Below are 21,918 nucleotides of genomic sequence, written 5' to 3' on the forward strand. Positions count from 1 at the left end.
AGTTGACTTATGATGGACTTATTGCACAGGTGGCAACCTATCACGGTTCCGCAAAGCAGTCTGCATGCCTAGGTGCGTGATTTTATACACCTGTGACCATGGAGGTGATTGGAACACCAGAATCCAATGATTTGGAGGTGTGTCCCAATACTTTTGGCAATATAGTGTATTATTATTAATATTATTATAGAGGATTTATATAGTACCAACAGTTTGCGCAGCACTTATCAATATACAGAGGGACAGTTATAATACAATACAGGAGGTTCCCTCTTATAACAGCTTACAATCCTAAAAATGTAGACCCCTTTAAAAAAAAAAACCCTTGTAGCGTATTGATAAAGCTTTAGGGGAAGGTGGTGTCATGTGCAAGTTAGACTTGCCTCCATGATGTCCAAAATGCACTGATCAGCCATACCATTACTGACCACTGACAGGCAATATTGATTATCTCATTGCAAAGGCACCTGAAAGTGGGTGAAATATCTTAGGCAGCAAGTGAACATGTTATCCCTGAAGTTGATGTGTTGAAAGCAGAAAAAAAATGTACACGTGTAAGGATCTGAGGAACTTTAACATGGACCAAATTGTATTGTCTAAAAAACTGGGTCAGAGCAACTTCAAAACTGCAGCTCTTGTGGGATGCTCCCATTCTGCAGTGGTCAGGACCAAGCAAAAGAAGTCCAAGGATGCAAAACTGGCCATATTACATTTTGTTTGGGGAGGGGGCATCACACAACCCAGGAGGCTTCGGGCAAATCTGCAGTACACTGTGCCAGGAACTCTGCACGTGCCGCCACACTTCATCAGGGGGTTGATTTATCAGGCAAATCTGCAGTGCCAGGAACTCTCCGCCACACTGTGCATGTGCCGCCACACTTCATCAGGGGGGTTGACTCATCAGGCAAATCTGCAGTGCCAGGAACTCTCCGCCGCACTGTGCATGTGCCGCCAGACTTCATCAGGGGGTTGACTCATCGGGCAAATCTGCAGTGCCAGGAACTCTCCGCCGCACTGTGCATGTGCCGCCAGACTTTATCAGGGGGTTGACTCAAAGACCCTGGAAGAGACAAGTGGCTTCTTGGTGATGCCATGTGAGAAGATGGTGGCGCGGGACCTGGAGCGCAGAGATGGAGCGGCAGCTTATACCAGACAGCGCTGGATTTGCTGGGTGGGTGGGACTTTCTTTTGCGAACAAACCAGAGAACAAAGTACGAGGGTAAAATTTGGGTGAAATTTTAATTGGGTAATACATGTAAATATCATTTGAAAAGCATCTCCAAAAACAGATATGCAACAAAGTTTTTACCACAACGCACTATTGCAATGGGGTGCTGTTCACAATGAATGGCACAGCGATCCATCAGTGCAGTTAACGTGTGTTACCATGTGCTGCAGTAATACGGGGGTCACAGCAAAGTCAGGGCCCTCTTTAATACTGATTGGACCCTGGGCAAACACTTAAGCCCCAAACAATGACTGGGCCCGGGGCAGCAGCCCCTTTTGCCCCGTGTTAAAGACAGCCCTGAGCAAAGCCCTCAGTCCTATGACTGTACCCAAAGATGCAGTTACAATTTAAGCACCACCATTAAAAAATAATCTTGCTGAGCTCTTCCAGGTAAATCAAGCAAATGTGAAAATGTTCAGCTCTTACCTTTTTTCCTGCTCCTGCTGTCCCCAGGGAACTGTATTGGGATACGACCCCCGGCCAGGTTACATTATCTTCCTGATGATCTGCAGACATCTTCAAGGAAAAGAGTTTGTGTATCAGGGAACATTCTTCTTCTCCGTGGCTTTATGTCAGGCATGTTGTAATGGGGAGGAGGAATGGAAGGGCGCTAGGTGATCAACATTTTATATGCCGTTTATTTTTATCTCCTCATTTCATTTGTCAAATGCATTTTTTTTTTCCACAGACTGAACCCTTGTCTACACAAGTCAGGCACCCCAGACAAGTGAAAGGTAGGTGTTTTAAATAATATTAAAGTGTAACCCCACCCACAAGGAGCTACTTAGCTTTGGGTACGTATCTGTTTATTTATTAACCACTTGAGCCCCGGACCATTATGCTGCCTAAGGACCAGAGGTCTTTTTCCAATTTGGCACTGCGTCGCTTTAACTGCTAATTGCGCGGTTATGCAATGCTGTACCCAAACGAAATTTGCGTCCTTTTCTTCCCACAAATAGAGCTTTCTTTTGATGGTATTTGATCACTTCTGCAGTTTTTATTTTTTGCGCTATAAACGGAAAAAGACCGAAAATTTTGAAAAAAAATGATATTTTCTACTTTTTGTTATAAAAAAAATCCAATAAACTCAATTTTAGTCATACATTTAGGCCAAAATGTATTCGGCCACATGTCTTTGGTAAAAAAAATGTCAATAAGCGTATATTTATTGGTTTGCGCAAAAGTTATAGCGTCTACAAACTAGGGTACATTTTCTGGAATTTACACAGCTTTTAGTTTATGACTGCCTATGTCATTTCTTGAGGTGCTAAAATGGCAGGGCAGTACAAAACCCCCCCAAATGACCCCATTTTGGAAAGTAGACACCCCAAGGAAATTGCTGATAGGCATGTTGAACCCATTGAATATTTATTTTTTTTGTCCCAAGTGATTGAATAATGACAAAAAAAAAAAAAAAAAAAAATATTTACAAAAAGTTGTCACTAAATGATATATTGCTCACACAGGCCATGGGCCTATGTGGAATTGCACCCCAAAATATATTCAGCTACTTCTCCTGAGTACGGGGATACCACATGTGTGGGACTTTTTGGGAGCCTAGCCGCGTATGGGACCCCGAAAACCAATCACCGCCTTCAGGATTTCTAAGGGTGTAACTTTTTGATTTCACTCTTCACTGCCTATCACAGTTTCGGAGGCCATGGAATGCCCAGGTGGCACAACCCCCCCCCAAATGACCCCATTTTGGAAAGTAGACACCCCAAGCTATTTGCTGAGAGGCATATTGAGTCCATGGAATATTTTATATTTTGACACAAGTTGCGGGAAAGTGACACTTTTTTTTTTTTTTTTTTTTTTTTTGCACAAAGTTGTCACTAAATGATATATTGCTCACACAGGCCATGGGCCTATGTGGAATTGCACCCCAAAATACATTTAGCTGCTTCTCCTGAGTATGGGGATACCACATGTGTGGGACTTTTTGGGAGCCTAGCCGCGTACGGGGCCCCGAAAACCAATCACCGCCTTCAGCGTTTTTAAGGGCGTGAATTTTTGATTTTACTCTTCACTGCCTAACACCGTTTCGGAGGCCATGGAATGCCCAGGTGGCACAAACCCCCCCCAAATGACCCCATTTTGGAAAGTAGACACCCCAAGCTATTTGCTGAGAGGCATGGTGAGTATTTTGCAGCTCTCATTTGTTTTTGAAAATGAAGAAAGACAAGAAAAAACTTTTTTTTTTTTTCTTTTTTCAAATTTCAAAACTTTGTGACAAAAAGTGAGGTCTGCAAAATACTCACTATACCTCTCAGCAAATAGCTTGGGGTGTCTACTTTCCAAAATGGGGTCATTTGGGGGGGTTTTGTGCCACCTGGGCATTCCATGGCCTCCGAAACTGTGATAGGCAGTGAAGAGTGAAATCAAAAATTCACGCCCCTTAGAAAGCCTGAAGGCGGTGCTTGGTTTTCGGGGTCCCGTACACGGCTAGGCTCCCAAAAAGTCTCACACATATGGTATCCCCGTACTCAGGAGAAGCAGCAGAATGTATTTTGGGGTGTAATTTCACATATTCCCATGGCATGTTTGAGCAATATATCATTTAGTGACAACTTTGTGCAAAAAAAAAAAAAAAAAAAAAAAAATTTGTCTCTTTCCCGCAACTTGTGTCGCAATATAAAATATTCCATGGACTCGACATGCCTCTCAGCAAATAGCTTGGGGTGTCTACTTTCCAAAATGGGGTCATTTGGGGGGGTTTTGAACTGTCCTGGCATTTTATGCACAACATTTAGAAGCTTATGTCACACATCACCCACTCTTCTAACCACTTGAAGACAAAGCCCTTTCTGACACTTATTTTTTACATGAAAAAGTTTTTTTTTTTTTGCAAGAAAATTACTTTGAACCCCCAAACATTATATATTTTTTTAAAGCAAATGCCCTACAGATTAAAATGGTGGGTGTTTCATTTTTTTTTTTCACACAGTATTTGCGCAGCGATTTTTCAAACGCATTTTTTGGGGAAAAAACACACTTTTTTAAATTTTAATGCACTAAAACACACTATATTGCCCAAATGTTTGATGAAATAAAAAAGATGATCTTAGACCGAGTACATGGATACCAAACATGACATGCTTTACAATTGCGCACAAACGTGCAGTGGCAACAAAATAAATACATTTTTAAAAGCCTTTAAAAGCCTTTACAGGTTACCACTTTAGATCTACAGAGGAGGTCTACTGCAAAAATTACTGCCCTCGATCTGACCTTCGCGGCGATACCTCACATGCATGGTGCAATTGCTGTTTACGTTTGACGACAGACCGCCGCTTGCGTTCGCCTTAGCGCAAGAGCAGGGGGCGACAGGGGTGCTTTTTTTTTTTTTTTTTTTTTTCTTTATTATTTTTTTGCTTTTTTATCTTATTTTTAAACTGTTCCTTTCATTTTTTTTTTTTTTAAATCATTTTTATTGTTATCTCGGGGAATGTAAATATCCCCTATGATAGCAATAGGTAGTGACAGGTACTCTTTTTTGAAAAAATTGGGGTCTATTAGACCCTAGATCTCTCCTCTGCCCTCAAAGCATCTGACCACACCAAGATCGGTGTGATAAAATGCTTCCCCAATTTCCCAATGGCGCTATTTACATCCGGCGAAATCTAAGTCATAAAATGCTCGTAGCTTCCGGTTTCTTAGGCCATAGAGATGTTTGGAGCCACTCTTGTCTCTGATCAGCTCTATGGTCAGCTGGCTGAATCACCGGCTGCATTCTCAGGTTCCCTGTTGAGACAGGAGAGCCAGAGAAAAACACGGAAGACGGTGGGGGGGGGGGGGCATTCCCTCCCACGGGTTGTAAAGGCAGTCTAGAGGCTAATTAGCCGCTAGGATTGCTTTTACATGAAAGCCGACCGCTGGCTGAAAAGAATGATACCAAGATGATACCTAAACCTGCAGGCATCATTCTGGTATAACCACTCAAAGTTGTGAATGGCGTACCTGAAGACAAAAAAATGGTTAACAATAAAGCACAGTAAACAATAAAGTATAAATAATTACATACCTGAAAAACAAACATGATAAAACATAATAACAATAACAATAACAATAACAATAAAACACTGCAGAATAGAATACAGTAAAAAAAGAGCAGAACAATAGAGAGAGAGAATAGAGAGAGAGAACAATAAAACGACAACTATTTTTTTTTATTTTATATATATTTTTTTTTTTTTTACACTTTTTTTGTAACTAACTTTTATAACTGTAACCGGTTCCAGGTTCGGGTCTCTCAAAATGCGATGGCATCTTGGGAGACCCTGTGAAAGTGTGCCTAGTCTGTGCAATGCTGTACCCTACGCTAATACTCAACTAGTGTATGGTAGCGTTCAAAACATTCACCAATGCAAAGACCAGGATTGTCAGGACAGAAGGGACAATAATAGCGGGTGTCACGCCTATATCCGCGTTTGCTGCAGACACAACATCTTTTTGGGGGGGGTTCGTTGGGTAGGGGTACTCGGGAGCACATAAAAATGCCTCTCATGCAGCCGACTGCATTTCGTTGGGGGATGTGAATGGGGGAAGTACGGGCGCTGCAGAAGTGGTGGGTTCCCAATTAGGATTGGCGAATGCAGCAGGAAGGGCACTATGGGCACGACGGGCCTGTGTTTGTCTTTTTGGTGGCAGCGGGACACTACTTGTGCTTGTCACCTCACCAGCTTGAACTGCACTTATGGGACTCGCCACGTCACCAAGTGTTACTGCAGTGCTGGTTTGACTACGACCGGGGTGTACTAGGCCGCTGGTGCTTGCCAGTTCAATAAAAAGCTTCCAAAAAAACTGTTAGCGATCGCAGGGATCAGGCCTGACTCTGCAAACGCTGCAGTTATGCGTTTAGTGTTTTGTAAGTGACAGTGATCGATCGATACTGCACTTGGGTGGGCTGGACTGGGCCGGGCGGAGGGGCAAAACGCAGGTGCTAGCAGGTATCTGGGTTGATCCCGCTAACACTGCGTTTTTGGGAACCCTAAACTGCTGGGGACGCTAGTATAGATCTGATCTGATCGGATCAGATATTGATCCGTTCAGATACTATACCACTAAAGGAGGCGTATGCTGCGTGCGTGGGTGTTAGTGGTACTGGCGCTAACCTGACGCTGCCTGGGGCCGGTGCTTGCTAGTTCACCAAAATGCTACCAAAAAAACTGTTAGCGATCGCAGGGATCAGGCCTGACTCTGCGAACGCTGCAGTTATGCGTTTAGTGCCTTGTAAGTGTCAGTGATCGATCGATACTGCACTTGGGTGGGATGGGCTGGGCCGGGCGGAGGGGCACAACGCAGGTGCTAGCAGGTATCTGGGCTGATCCCGCTAACACTGCGTTTTTGGGAACCCTAAACTGCTGGGGATGCTAGTATAGATCTGATCGGATCAGATATTGATCCGATCAGATACTATACCACTAAGGGAGGTGTACGGTGCGTGCGTGGGTGTTAGCGGTACTGGCGCTAACCTGACGCTGCCTGGTGCTTGCTTGCCAGTTCACCAAAATGCTACCAAAAAAACTGTTAGCGATCGCAGGGATCAGGCCTGACTCTGTGAACGCTGCAGTTATGCGTTTAGTGTTTTGTAAGTGACAGTGATCGATCGATACTGCACTTGGGTGGGCTGGGCGGAGGGGCAAAACGCAGGTGCTAGCGGGTATCTGGGCTGATCCCGCTAACACTGTGTTTTTGGGAACCCTAAACTGCTGGGGACGCTAGTATAGATCTGATCAGATCAGATATTGATCCGATCAGATACTATACCACTAAGGGAGGCGCATGCTGCGTGCGTGGGTGTTAGTGGTACTGGCGCTAATCTGACGCTGCCTGGGGCGACGCATATCACCGCCGGGCGATCAGGGGGCTAAACCTTTATTAGGTAATAAACGGCGGGTGCCCTGACACTATAAAAAATAAACGAACTAACCTGCGTCACCCGTAACGGTTATACGGTGATCAGTGGTGAAAGGGTTAACTAGGGGGCAATCAAGGGGTTAAAACATTTATTAGGTAGTATATGGGGGTCCCTGTCACTATAAAACGCTGACGGCGAACCTAAATATTTACCTCACTAACTAGCGTCACCAGCGACACTAATACAGCGATCAGAAAAATGATCGCTTAGCAACACTGGTGACAGGGGGTGATCAAGGGGTTAAAACTTTATTAGGGGGGGTTAGGGGGGTACCCTAGACCTAAAGGGGGGTGATACTCACTGTCCCAACACTGTAACTGTCACAAACTGACACTATGCAGTAATCAGAAAAAAAAAAAAAAAAAAAAAAAAAAAACCTGCTGGTGTCAGTTTGTGACAGGGGGGGGGGGGGTGATTGGGGGGGGATCGGGGGGCGATCGGGGGGGGGATCGGGGTGTTTTGTATGCCTGGCATGTTCTACTGTGTGTGTGTGTGTTGTGCACTCACATTGATGTCTTCTCCCCTCGGCGCTGGAACGGAAAATACCGAGCCGAGGGGAGATGACATCATTTCCTTTGCTGCTGTTTAGCATACAGCAGCAAAGGAGTGTTCCCATTGGCCGGCGGCGATCGCGAGGGGGGGGCCACGAACGGATGGCCTCCCCCTCATCTCGGATCGCCGGGGAACAGAACGGGACCGCTTCGGGCACCGGGGGGGGGTCCGATCGGACCCCCCACCCGCGAGAGGCAAATCACGTACATGTACGTGATTTTGCCTGCCCGTGCCGCCTTGCCGACGTAAATCGGCGTTAGGCGGTCCTTAAGTGGTTAAGCTGCTGCTCATAAAATTTTCAGACATGTTGTAGGAAAAGTTACCAATTTATAAAGTTATGTTCATCAGAAACATTTGGAGAATCCAGCAAAAATTAGTTGGATGTGTCAGTGCCACGGCAATGGGCGGAGCTGGGGTCCACTGCTGTGGATTTCCTTTAGGCGGCAGGGTTGGGCTAACAATTCAAGCTGAGCAAAAGTTTGGCCTGAACATCGCCTGAATTTGCGTGTCCAAGGCCCCCCCCCCATGCTGCTTTTTTTTAACATTTCTGTATTGCCAACAACTTAAATATCATTTTTTTCTCTTTATAGATGTCAGTTTTGCTGCAGCAGGTTCTATACATGGTACAGATGCGCTACTTTATAGGCATACTAAGGGGACCCCCAGGCACTATATTTATAGGAATTTTTTTTTGTTTTTTTTGTTTAAACATTTGTTTAAACACTTTAAACATCATTAATTAAATCATTAATTTAATTTGCATATAAGCCTTCAAAATGGGGCCATTTGATTTTCCAAGTTCGGGTCCCATAGACTATAATAGGGTTCGCAGTTCGGATCTTTTGCGATGGTCGAGAGTTCTGGCGCAAATCTAACCGGGGGGGGGTTGTTCGGCCCAAATCTATTAGGCGGTTGTCGTTGGCTCTGGATATGATGGGTGTATTATTACTGGTTGATGAACTCGGTACTGTTTTCAGAGCTCTGTTGAAACTTTATTTAGAAAAAGACCTTTGTTTTCAGTGCGGAAACAGCAGTCTCTCTGCACAGGTATGACACACCCCCTACTGAGTCAGAACTACAGCTCTTCCATCATCACAGCTCATTTTCTCTGCTGATTGGGGAGCTCTGGCTAGTACCCAGCAGGGGTGTGTGTTTTACTCAGCGGTAGATTGTCTGACCTTTGCAGAGAGACCTCTGCTTACCCACAGTGAGTAAGCAGGACTTACTAACTGCACTAACTGCACTTTAACTTCTTTCTTTATTTCATCTGTACAATCGGTTATATCCTTTCAGTTCTGGAGAAAGGGGAAAGGCTGCAGGTGAAGACGGTCAATGTTCCTGAATACGATGAGAAATTTTCGGAGATCGCCGAGCTGTACAATAAACAGGTGGAGAACCACAACACCATGAACCACTGCTTAGCCCAACTCAACGTCAGTGCTTCCCGCAACCTTGGCAGCTGTATAGAAACCCTGAAGACGCAATATAGTATGTGACCCATGTGTGTTGTCTGAGTGATTGCCATTTTCTGCTGGAGGGGGTAAGCGGGCCATGGGGGGGGTTAAATTCTTGAAACACAAGGGTCATCTCAGCAATGACCATCCTATAGGCACTGTACAAATCAGCCACTTTATTAGTTACACCTTGTTAGTAGCGGGTTGGACCCCCTTTTGCCTTCATTCTTGGTGGCATAGATACAACAAGGTGTTGGAAACATTCCTCAGAGATTTTGGTCCATAGTGACCTGATAACATCACCCAGTTGCTGCAGATTTGTTGGCTGCACATCCATGATGCAAATTTCTTATTCTACCACATCCCAAAGGTCCTCTATTGGATGAGATGTGGTGAGTGTGGAGGTCATTGGAGGACAGGGACCTCATTGTCCAGTGGTGATATGATTGGAGCTTTGTGACATGGTGCATTATCCTGCTGGAAGGAGCCATCAGAAGATGGGGACACTGTAGTCATAAAGGGATGGACATGGTCAGCAACAATACTCAGGTAGGCCGTGGGGTTTAAACCATGCTCAATTGGTACTAAGGGGACCAAAGTGTGCCAAGAAAATTACCTTCCCCCCCACCATTACACCCCCCACCACCAGCCTGAACCGGTGATACAAGACAGGATGGATCCATGCGCCAAATTCTGACCCCACCATCTGAATGTCGCAGCTAAAATCGAGACTCATCAGTCCAGACAACGTTTTTCCAATCTTCTCAATTTTGGTGATCCTGTGCCAATTGTAGCCTCAGTTTCCTGTTCTTAGCTGACAGGAGTGGCACCCGGTGTGGTCTTCTGCTGCTGTAGCCCACCTGCTTCAAGGTTGGATGTGTTGTGCGTTCAGAGATGGTATTCTGCATACCTTGGGTGTAACAAGTGGTTATTTGAGTTACTGTTGCCTTTCTATCTTCTGGAACCAGTCTGCCCATTCTCCTCTGACCTCAACAAGGCATTTTCCTCCACACAACTTCCGCTCACTGGATATTTTCTCTTTTTCCCACCATTCTCTGTAAACCCTAGAGATGGTTGCATGACGCTATCATGTCACTTTGGATCAAAATCCCTAAAGGAATGTTCCCTTGTTGAATCTATGCCACGAAGAATGAAGGCAAAATGGGGTCCAACCCGCTACTAGCAAGGCGTACCTAATAAAGTGTCCGGTGAGTGTATATGGGAGGCAGGGACAGAGCGTTGTCACCCTATTACAGGAAGTGACTGGACAAGGACTTCCATTGCAGGATCAACAGGGATTATTTTAATGAAAAAAAAAAAATATTGCTGATGACAATTCTTTTAGTGACCTTACCAGTGTAAAGCTTCTATGAAATATTGGTGATGGGTTTATATCTACTCTACCAGTAACTATGAACATTTTCAATTTTATACAACAGATAATAAAGTAGCCTGTGAGTATATATATATTGTGGGGACGGAAAGTATTCAAACCCCCTTAAATTTTTCACTCTTCGTTATATTGCAGCCATTTGCTAAAATCATTTAAGCTCATTTTTTTCCTCATTAATGTTCACACAGCACCCCATATTGTACACACAGCACCCCATATTGTACACACAGCACCCCATATTGTACACACAGCACCCCATATTGTACACACAGCACCCCATATTGTACACACAGCACCTCATATTGTACACACAGCACCCCATATTGACAGAAAAACACAGAATTGTTGACATTTTTGCAGATTTATTAAAAAAGAAAAACTGAAATATCACATGGTCCTAAGTATTCAGACCCTTTGCTCAGTATTTAGTAGAAGCTCCTTTTGATCTAATACAGCCATGAGTCTTTTTGGGAAAGATGCAACAAGTTTTTCACACCTGGATTTGCGGATCCTCTGTCATTCCGCCTTGCAGATTCTCTCCAGTTCTGTCAGGGGGGATGGTAAACGTTGGTGGACGGCCATTTTTAGGTCTCTCCAAAGATGCTGTATTGGGTTTAAGTCAGGGCTCTGGCTGGGCCATTCAAGAACAGTCACAGAGTTGTTGTGAAGACACTCCTTCGTTATTTTAGCTGTGTGCTTAGGGTCATTGTCTTGTTAGAAGGTAAACCTTCGGCACAGTCTGAGGTCCTGAGCACTCTGGAGAAGGTTTTCGTCCGGGATATCCCTGTACTTGGGCACATTCATCTTTCCCTCGATTGCAACCAGTTGTCCTGTCCCTGCAGCTGAAAAACACCCCCACAGCATGATGCTGCCACCACCATGCTTCACTGTTGGGTCTGTATTGGACAGGTGATGAGCAGTGTCTGGTTTTCTCCACACATACCGCTTAGAATTAAGCCCAAAAAGTTCTATCTTGTTCTCATCAGACCAGAGAATCTTATTTCTCACCATCTTGGAGTCCTTCAGGTGTTTTTTTAGCAAACTCCATGCGGGCTTTCATGTGTCTTGCACTGAGGAGAGGCTTCCGTCGGGCCACTCTGCCATAAAGCCCCGACTGGTGGAGGGCTGCAGCGATGGTTGACTTTCTACAACTTTCTCCCATCTCCCGACTGCATCTCTGGAGCTCAGCCACAGTGATCGTTGGGTTCTTCTTTACCTCTGTCAGGTCCCACACTTACCAGACAGGTGAGTCCGCTTGGGCAGAGGGTAGGCTCCCTTAGGTATCCGATTCGGGGCCCCTGGTAGAGTAGACAGGAGGCCCGCGAATGCGGAGTGGTATGAGGGCCTGAAGTGAGAGTCCTGGAACACTGTGGTCTGGCAAGCAACCGGTAGGTCTTCAGGCTGGATAGAGCAGATGCTGAGCAGGAGCTAATCAGGCAGGTCACACACAGGCAGAGGTCGGCAACGGGCTGGCAGCAACAGTACAAGGGATAAGGCAGAAACGAGGTCAAACAAGCCAGGGTCGGGTTCAGGCAGCAGTCAAGGAGGGTCCAAAGGCAAGCCGGGTCACAACGGGTAAACACTACGAAGATACAGGAACACAAAGATGATCACGGGACAAGGTACACAGCTGTTTGATCAGGCAGCACCGGGACAGTGCAGAGGCAAGCTTCAAATAGACTGATTGGCGCCAAAACGCCCCGCACGTGCGCGCGCCGATTCGCCAAGGCGCGCCGCGCCCCCGCACGCGCCCGAGCGCGCCCCCGACACCGGCGTGCACGCCCACACTACCGGACATGTCAAAGGTAACGCCCGCAAGCGGACGCGCGCTAACGCGGACGCGCGCACGCACGAACGCCCGGACGCCACCCCGCACGCCACGGCCGGCCGGCCCAGACACACCGGCGCCCCCAGGGACACGCGCCCCAGCACGAACAGGGACACGAGCGCCAACGCGCCCCGGCGCCCAACCAGGTAACCTTTCTGACAGTGCCCCCTCCTCAAGGGCAGACTTCGGATGCCCAGCTGGGCCATCTTTGAGGAATGAGAGGTTTTAAAGGATTGCAGAAGTTCTTTAGCATGTAAATTGTTTTCCGGCTCCCACGAATTTTCTTCGGGCCCATAGCCCTTCCATTTTACCAGATATTGTACTTGGTTGTGCCTTCTTCTGCAATCTAGAATTGCCTCCACTTCGAACTCCTCTTCGCCATCAACCACAATAGGTTTGGGTGGGCCAATACTGCGACCAGGAAAGAAATTGGGGGTGACCGGCTTCAGGAGGGACACGTGGAACACTGGGTGTACCCTCAAGGAGTTGGGAAGATCCAGTTCATATGCCACATTGTTGATCTTCCTTTTGATCAAGAAAGGACCCAGGTATTTGGGGCCCAGTTTCCTGGATGGGCATGCTAACTTGAGATTAGCGGTGGACAGCCAGACAGAATTGCCAGGTTCAAGGACAAGTTCCCCCCGTCTCTTTCTGTCAAAGATCTTCTTGTAGTCTTCCTGAGCCTTGGTCATGGTTTCCTGCAGCAATTTGTTGTTGTTGGAGAAAAAATCCAAGGTTTCGGATACTGCAGGAACAGGGCATTCAGGAAGTGCTCCAGGCAAGAAGGATGGGTGGAAACCATAATTGGCATAAAACGGAGACTGATTAGTTGCTGAATGTAGTGAGTTGTTATATGAAAATTCTGCGATGGGAAGCAAGGAAGCCCAGTCATCCTGGGAGAATGCAGAGAAACAGCGGATGTATTGCTCCAAGGTCTGGTTTGTCCTCTCGGTTTGTCCGTTAGACTGAGGGTGGTAGGCCGAAGAAAAGGACAACTCGATCTCAAGGGCGCCACAGAGGGCCCTCCAAAACCTGGAGGTAAACTGGACACCTCTGTCTGAGACTATACTGGTCGGGACTCCATGTAGTCTGACGATTTCTTTAATAAAGATGGAGGCGGTCTCCATGGCTGAAGGGGTGCCCTTCATGGGGAGAAAATGAGCCATTTTAGACAGCCTGTCTACTACGACAAAAATGGACGAAAAACCCTCTGATGGTGGGAGCTCAACGATAAAGTCCATTGAAATCATGGCCCAAGGTCTGTCTGGGACTGGTAATGGTTTCAACAGGCCCCATGCTCTTGTCCGGCTAGTCTTGTTTCTGGCACACGTGTTACAGGACTCCACATATTCTTTGCAATCCTTGGCAAGGTGAGGCCACCAAAAGGTGCGTTGGACAAGGTCAATTGTTTTCCGTGTGCCGAAGTGACCCGCAAGCTTGTGATCATGGCACAGGCTTAGCACTCGTACTTTTAGCTCCTCAGGAACCACAATCTTATTCTTGACCCAAAACAGCCCATCCTTGGTACAGGCTTCAGCAGGAGGAGGCATTCCCAAGGAAGCTCGTCTGATCTGAGAAATCAAGTCCTCCTGTAGAATTAGGAAATTTCCAGAGGGGAGAATGGTGTCTGGGGACAGGGTTTTTTCCGATTCGAGAAACATTCGGGAAAGGGCGTCAGATTTGACATTCTTGGATCCGGGTCTGTAAGTGATGTGGAAAACAAATCGTGAAAAAAAAAGTGCCCATCTGGCCTGCCGGGGTTTTAATCTCTTGGCTGTTCTTAGGTATTCTAAGTTCTTATGGTCTGTGTAGACCAAAATGGGGTGTGCTGCACCCTCCAGGAGATAACGCCATTCCTCCAGAGCTGCCTTAATGGCTAGAAGTTCTCGATCACCTACGTCATAATTTTTCTCGGACGGAGAGAGTTTACGAGAAAAGAATCCCACGGGGTACAGGAGTGCTTTGGCACCCTGTCTCTGTGACAGTACGGCTCCAACTGCAACCTCGGAAGCATCCACTTCCAGGACGAAAGGCAAGGCAGGGTTGGGATGCTTAAGAATAGTGGCTGATGTAAACAGCGTTTTGAGTCTTTCAAAGGCCTCTTGTGCCCTAGGGGTCCAGCGGAACCGGCATCCTTGTTTGATAAGTTCTGTAATAGGAGTTATGATTGAGGAAAATCCCTTAATAAACTTCCTATAGAAATTGGCGAAGCCAATAAAACGCTGTACTCCTTTTTTCTCAGTCGGTGCAGGCCAATCCAGAATAGCGGATACTTTCTGTGGATCCATTTTAATGCCATCAGGAGAAATGATCAGGCCTAAGAACTGGGTGGATTGGAGCTCGAATTCACACTTTTCAAGTTTGGCGTAAAGGCCATGTTGTCTCAGCCGGGAGAGTACATTTCGTACGTGTTCACGGTGCTCCATCAGGGAGGCAGAAAAAACCAGGATATCATCCAGGTAGACGATGACATATAAGTCCAGTAAGTCATGAAAGACATCGTTGACAAAGTGCTGAAAAGTTGCCGGTGCGTTGCACATACCAAAAGGCATGACGAGATACTCGTAATGTCCGAATCGAGTACGAAAGGCTGTCTTCCACTCGTCTCCTTCTCTTATGCGGAATGCAAATTATAGGCCCCACGGAGGTCTAGCTTAGTGAAAACGGTAGCAGATCCTAGTCTCTGAAATAATTCAGGAACCAAGGGTAGCGGGTATCTGTTCTTGATAGTGATTTTATTAAGCTCCCGGTAATCAATGCAGGGACGTAAGGAGTGATCCTTCTTTTCCACGAAAAAGATGCCTGCCCCAGCTGGAGACATGGAAGGACGAATGAACCCTTTCTTCAGGTTTTCGTCTATATAGGTTTTCAAGGTGCCCAGCTCCTGCACAGTTAGAGGGAAGATCCTCCCAAAAGGAACTTCGGTACCCGGTAGAAGTTCTATTGGGCAGTCATAGGATCTATGTACCGGAAGGGTTTCTGCTCCCTTTTTACTAAACACGTCCAGGAAATCCCGGTACGGTTCAGGAAGATCTGGGTAGAGCTTAGTTTCCGAGTCCATGCACAGGCATTGGGAGGAGGTTAGGGAGGTCCCCCGTAAGCAGTTTTGTCTACAATACTCAGAAGAAAACTGGATTTTGCCCGTAGACCAGTTGATACTAGGGTTGTGAGCCTGTAGCCAAGGTATTCCTAGGATAACTGGGAAGAGAGGAGAGGAGATGACATCTAGACGTAACAGTTCCTGATGTTCTGGGCCAATGGTGGCCAATAAGGGAACCGTTTCTTGGGTAACGGGTCCGGAGCGGAGGGTGGAACCGTCCGCTAGGAAGACTGCCAGTCCTTGGGCTTTGGTTTGAGTGGGGATATGGTGAGTTTCAACAAAAGTCCGATCAATGAATCCACTGCATGCTCCCAAATCAATGATGACCGGTACTGGGATGCTCCTTCCAGGTAACTGTAAGACAATGGAGAATGTTAAATGGTTACCGGTACTAGGTAGGACAGGCGCACACAATGAGGAAGACGGCAGACACTTACGTCTTTTATTGGGGCATGCTCTTGCAAAGTGACCAGGCTCTCCACAATACAAGCACAGGTTGAGTGTGCGTCTTCGTGTCTTCTCCTCAGGAGTCAGAGCGGGACGGAGCAGTCCCAACTGCATGGGTTCCGAAACCTCCTGGGCAGGGGCAGATGAAACAGGCGGAGCTTGGTTCGGGGCACTAGGGGCCCTGGGCAACATCCAGGTGAGGCGTGGGTGATTCACAGATCTCTCAGAGCGTCTTTCCCTGAGGCGGCGGTCAATTTGAATTGACAGATTGATTAGCTCCTCTAGTGTCTGGGGTACCCCTACTCGCGCTAATTCATCCTTTAGGGAATCCGACAACCCCAGCCGATATTGGTGACGCAAGGCTGCGTCATTCCACTCCGTGTCTGAGCTCCAACGAATAAACTCCACGGCGTAATCTTCGGCCGCTCTGCGACCTTGTTGGAGGGAGTGCAAGGCGGCTTCTGCCGTGGCTGTTAGCTGAGGATCCTCATATAGCTGAGACATGGCTAGGAAGAAGTCACTCAAGGAGTCAAGAGATCGAGCCTTTTGCTCTAGTAGATGGTGGGCCCAAGTTTGAGGCTCGCCTGTCAGCAAGGATATGACGAACCCCACTTTAGTAGCCTCCAGGGAGAACGTACGGGGTTGTAGGGCAAAGTAGAGTTCGCACGCGTTACGGAACGCCCGGAACTTACTGCGTTCTCCTGAAAACTTTTCGGGTGGAGGAACCCTGGGTTCTGGTGGGAGCATCACTACAGAGGGCGCTGAGGCAGGGTTGGATATTGCTCCGGGAGGAGAGGCTGAGAGGGCCTGGACCTGTCCTTCCAGTCTGGTGTAGCCTTCCTGTAGACTTTTAACAGCTTGCGTAAGGCCTGCTAAATGCCTGCATAGTTCATCCATGGGGGAGGCCCCCTGCCCGGACTCAGTCATGGCTGCCTGATACTGTCAGGTCCCACACTTACCAGACAGGTGAGTCCGCTTGGGCAGAGGGTAGGCTCCCTTACGTATCCGATTCGGGGCCCCTGGTAGAGTAGACAGGAGGCCCGCGAATGCGGAGTGGTATGAGGGCCTGAAGTGAGAGTCCTGGAACACTGTGGTCTGGCAAGCAACCGGTAGGTCTTCAGGCTGGATAGAGCAGATGCTGAGCAGGAGCTAATCAGGCAGGTCACACACAGGCAGAGGTCGGCAACGGGCTGGCAGCAACGGTACAAGGGATAAGGCAGAAACGAGGTCAAACAAGCCGGGGTCGGGTTCAGGCAGCAGTCAAGAAGGGTCCAAAGGCAAGCCGGGTCACAACGGGTAAACACTACGAAGATACAGGAACACAAAGATGATCACGGGACAAGATACAAAGCTGTTTGATCAGGCAGCACCGGGACAGTGCAGAGGCAGGCTTCAAATAGACTGATTGGCGCCAAAACGCCGCGCACGTGCGCCCGCCGATTCGCCAAGGCGCGCCGCGCCCCCGCACGCGCCCGAGCGCGCCCCCGACACCGGCGTGCACGCCCACACTACCGGGCATGTCAAAGGTAACGCCCGCAAGCGGACGCGCGCTAACGCGGACGCGCGCTAGCGCGAACGAGCGTACGCACGAATGCCCGGACGCCACCCCGCACGCCACGGCCGGCCCAGACACACCGGCGCCCCCAGGGACACGCGCCCCAGCACGAACAGGGACACGAGCGCCAACGCGCCCCGGCGCGCCCCGGCGCCCAACCAGGTAACCTTTCTGACAACCTCTCTCACCAAGGCTTTTATCCCCCGATAGCTCAGTTTGGCCGGACGGCCAGCTCTAGGAAGGGTTCTGGTCGTCCCAAACGTCTTCCATTTAAGGATTATGGAGGCCACTGTGCTCTTAGGAACCATAAGTGCAGCAGAAATTTTTTTGTAACCTTGGCCAGATCTGTGCCTTGCCACAATTAAGTCTCTGAGCTCTTCAGGCAGTTCCTTTGACCTCATGATTCTCATTTGCTCCGACATGCACTGTGAGCTTAAGAGCCCATTCACACAGGGGCAACTTTGGATCCGACTTCAAGTCGCCCCTAGTCGCCTCAAGTCACGCTACATGAAAAAATCAATGTAAATGAATGGATCCCTCTTAATGCACACTACTGCAGTTGCTCCAACTTCAGAAAAGGTTCCTGTACTACTTCAATCCGACTTGAAGGCAACTTGTACCCACTGATTTCAATGTAAGTTGCCTCCAAGTCTGATCACCGTTAATACTGAGGCAACTTTACAGGAAGCAGAAAGGAAACAGAAAGTAATTTCCTCCACTAAACAGCCAGCCCCCTCCTTCTCACACACAGCTGATAAGCTCTGATTGGCCACTTGTAAAGTTCCCTGTCCTGGAGGCGACTTCAAGTTGTGTTGTAAGTTGCCCCAAGTCGCGCTGTGATTCATACTCAAGTCGTGTCCAAGTTGCCTCCCAAAGTCACGCTGGAAGTCGTGTTGCCCCTGTGTGAATGGGCTCATAAGGTCTTATATAGACAGGTGTGTGGCTTTCCTAATCAAGTCCAATCAGTATAATCAAACATAGCTGGACTCACATGAAGGTGTAGAACCATCTCAAGGATGATCAGAAGAAATGGACAGCACCTGAGTTATATATATGAGTGTCACAGCAAAGGGTCTGAATACTTAGGACCATGTGATATTTCAGTTTTTCTTTTTAAAATAAATCTGCAAAAATGTCAACAATTCTGTGTTTTTCTGTCAATATGGGGTGCTGTGTGTACATTAATGAGGAAAAAAATGAACTTAAATTAGTTTTTTTACAGAGTTAAAATCTGAAAAAAATTTAAAAAAAAAATTAAATTTATAAATGAACAAAAAAAAACCAAAAAAAAAAAAACATTTCCAGGCCCTCTCGGATTTTCCTCGCTTCCTTCCCGTTTACAGGTTTTATTTTTTAGGCGGCGTGAGCGCAAATCAAAACCATCTCGTTGGCCGTAAATCTGTCCGGCCGGGCAGGGACGCGCGGCCAAAGTACATACGGCTCTTAAACAAACCCGCAATAAAGAAAACAGAGCGGCGGGCCAGCGAGTTCCAGCCGGATCATGAGGCATTTCCATTAGGTTGGGGACGAATACACGGAAGGGAAGGATTGGGGCTGGAGGGCTCATTAATTATACAGAGCGATGGGAAAGACAGAAGCCGCCCGGTCCAATGACATGAGGCGCTGACGTGTCTCATTGTTTCCCCTTTAATGCTGAGCAATAATAGGATTACATTAACATGACTTTATAGAGAAGCAAAACTAGCAACCAATATCATCTGTGAACCGCCAATCAGATCCAAAGGAAATGATTAAAAAAAAAAAAAAAAATCACCCCATTTACTTTAAGGGTTCATTCACACTAGATGCTGTGGGGTGCATTTGTGAGCACATTCCCAATGCATAGCAAGCAAAAAAATAATGGTTCCCTATGACGCAGTTCCCACCAACACGTTGCATTGCTTTGCATTTGCCCAGAGCTGAAAAAAACGTGCTTATAAGCGCAACACACTGCAAGGCAAACAAAGCAAAACAAAAAAAAGACAAACAATACACGAGTCGTGTAAAATGCACGCCAGCCCATTACAACACATGCAAAAAATGCAACGCACTGCGGCACAACACACATGCAATAACACATGCGTTGTGGCGTGAATGAGCCCTTAAAGTGTTACTAATCCCAGTAATATGAAAATAGTTAATCAGCCCCCCCCCCAGTGCCCACAGCTTATAAATCTTTTTACATTAAAATACTGCCACTATATACCTTTTTGAATGATCTGTATACCACGGTCACATGATAAACTGCACAGTTTCCCCAGTGCTGAGAGTTCAGGTAGGAGGAGATTTCCACTACAGCCTGTATACACGCCCACATGTGTGATGGCTAGCTCTGAGAACAAGTAAATGTTCTCTCCAGCATGAAAGACACAACTGAGCATGTGCAGGCCGGCTACCGTGCCTGTTTTAGCTGGCCTTCCCCAGATAGACAGTGCAGAAGGGGGAGGATCTATGCATACAGGATCAAAGAGCCTTTTTACACAATGCAGAGGATTAATCCCTTAAAGTGGATGTAAACCCAATGTCATCCTTTCTAAACTACTGCCATAGGGGTTATCTATAAGGATATACATGCCTCCTGCATGTATCTTTACCTGTCAAATGTCTCCCCCTCTGTCTGTTATGAGAACCCAAAAACTGCAGATTCTGTGGGCGGGGTCTGTTGTCTGGAGCTCGGTGGGCGGAGTTGTGATGTCAGTAGACTCCCTGCCCACCTCTACACTCCCCTTGTCAATATGCATTTTCTTCTGTGTATTTCTTACACTGAACTTCTGCTATGATCTCTAACATCCAGTGAAAAGACAGGAAAGTAACCACATGACTTCAGCATGCCAAATCATGGTGAGGTGTGGGACAGCCAATCCCTGCAGAGCTGCTGAAGAAAGGAGTGGGGGTGGGAATTAGAAAATAATGCATGTCTTAGGCTGGTGCACGAGATATGTAAATCACCTGTCACTCACAGCAAGGGGGAGGATTTGACAAAGTTTTTCTCTGTTTGTCAAGATTTATCTCCCTGAACAATAAAAGAGGATTGCTCAGAGCTGGATTAACGCTTTGTGGCAAGACTGGGCTCAAATGATAGGAAATCTTATACATTATGACATAAAAAAAAAATAATAATTTGGGTTTACATCCACTTTAAGTATAAACATTGTAACAATTTGTCAAAGGAATAGACTTCGTGTGTAAATGAAGGGAAGTTTAACCACTTAAACACTATATTATGACATAAAAAAAAAATTTAAAAATTCAGGTTTACATCCACTTTAAGTCCCACAGTGAGTATAACAAGCATGCTACGCTGCATATACAGACTGATTTTACTGTTGTGGGTTTAGTAGCACTTTAAAGCTGAACTTCGGAAAGATGAAAAAAAAAAAGATGTACATTAATGCAGCTGTGTATACAGTAATACTCCATTTAATGAACTTTGTAAATACAAGCAGCGTAAGTACCTTGGTATCAGCCTCTTGGAATTCTCTATTCAGCAAAGTTCAGACAGGGAGAGGGAGAAGCAGCACCAGGAGACAATCATCTGCTAACCAGGAACATGCTGATAGGAGCAGAGAGCAGAGTGACAAAGAGGGGAATTCATAATACTGAGGGGATGGCAGGAACAGAACAGTGTGGACACTGTACACTAGGTGTCAGGCAAAATTGAGTGGTCATGTACAGACAGGAGTCTTGACAGGCAGACAAACCATAGAGAGTATTCAGATCCAGGGAGGGGTCTTGCAAGTCAGTAAACAAGAAATTAGTCAGGTCCAGGGAGATGTCAATGCAGGCAGGGGATTAGTCAGGTCCAGGCAGTGGTCGAGGCACGCAAGAGAGTAGTCAGGTCCAGGCAGGGGTTGAGGCTCGTGGTAATCAAAATAGTAGTCAAATCCAGCGAGGGGTTTTGGAAGTCAGCAAACAAAAAAATTAGTCAGGTCCAGAGAGGTGTCAAGGCAGGCCGTTAAGTAGTCATATTCAGGCAGTGGTTGAGGTAGGCAGCAGAATATTCAGGTCCAGGCAGGCGTCGAGGCCAATGGTAATCAAAAGAGTAGTCAGATTCAGGTAGGGGTCTTTGAAGTCAGCAAACAAGAAATTAGTCATGTCCAGGTAGGTTTTAAGGCAGGCCGAAGAGTAGTCAGGTCCAGGTAGGGGTCGAGGCATGCAGGAGAGTAGTCAGGTCCAGACAGAGTTTGAGGCAGGCAAGAGAGTAGTCAGATCCAGGCAGTGGTCGAGGCAAACAGTAATCAAAAAAGTAGTCAGATCCAGGTAGGGGTCTTGGAAGCCAGTAAACAAGAAATTAGTCAGGTCCAGGCAGAGTTTGAGGCAGGGAAGAGAGTAGTCAAGTCCAGGCAGCGGTCGAGGCAGGCATCAGACAAAAAGTTGTCAGGTCTAGGCAGGTGTCAACATGGGCAAGATTGTAGTCAGGTCCAGGCAGAGGTCGAGGCAG

The 21,918-nt window shown here is 47.0% G+C and overlaps 1 protein-coding gene across 1 annotated transcript in view; it reads left to right on the top strand.

The window, feature by feature from the left end:
- The window catches only part of LOC141113665 (uncharacterized), a 37,743-nt gene that overhangs the window by 3,549 nt on the left and 12,276 nt on the right, over window positions 1-21,918 (top strand). Inside the window, exons 2-3 of the mRNA XM_073606904.1 lie at window positions 1,917-1,962; window positions 8,994-9,188. Coding sequence (XP_073463005.1) covers window positions 1,917-1,962; window positions 8,994-9,188 — 241 coding nt within the window. The remainder of the gene's footprint in view (window positions 1-1,916; window positions 1,963-8,993; window positions 9,189-21,918) is intronic.

This window comes from Aquarana catesbeiana, linkage group LG12, assembly GCF_042186555.1.
Source record: "Aquarana catesbeiana isolate 2022-GZ linkage group LG12, ASM4218655v1, whole genome shotgun sequence".
Lineage (NCBI taxonomy): Eukaryota > Metazoa > Chordata > Amphibia > Anura > Ranidae > Aquarana > Aquarana catesbeiana.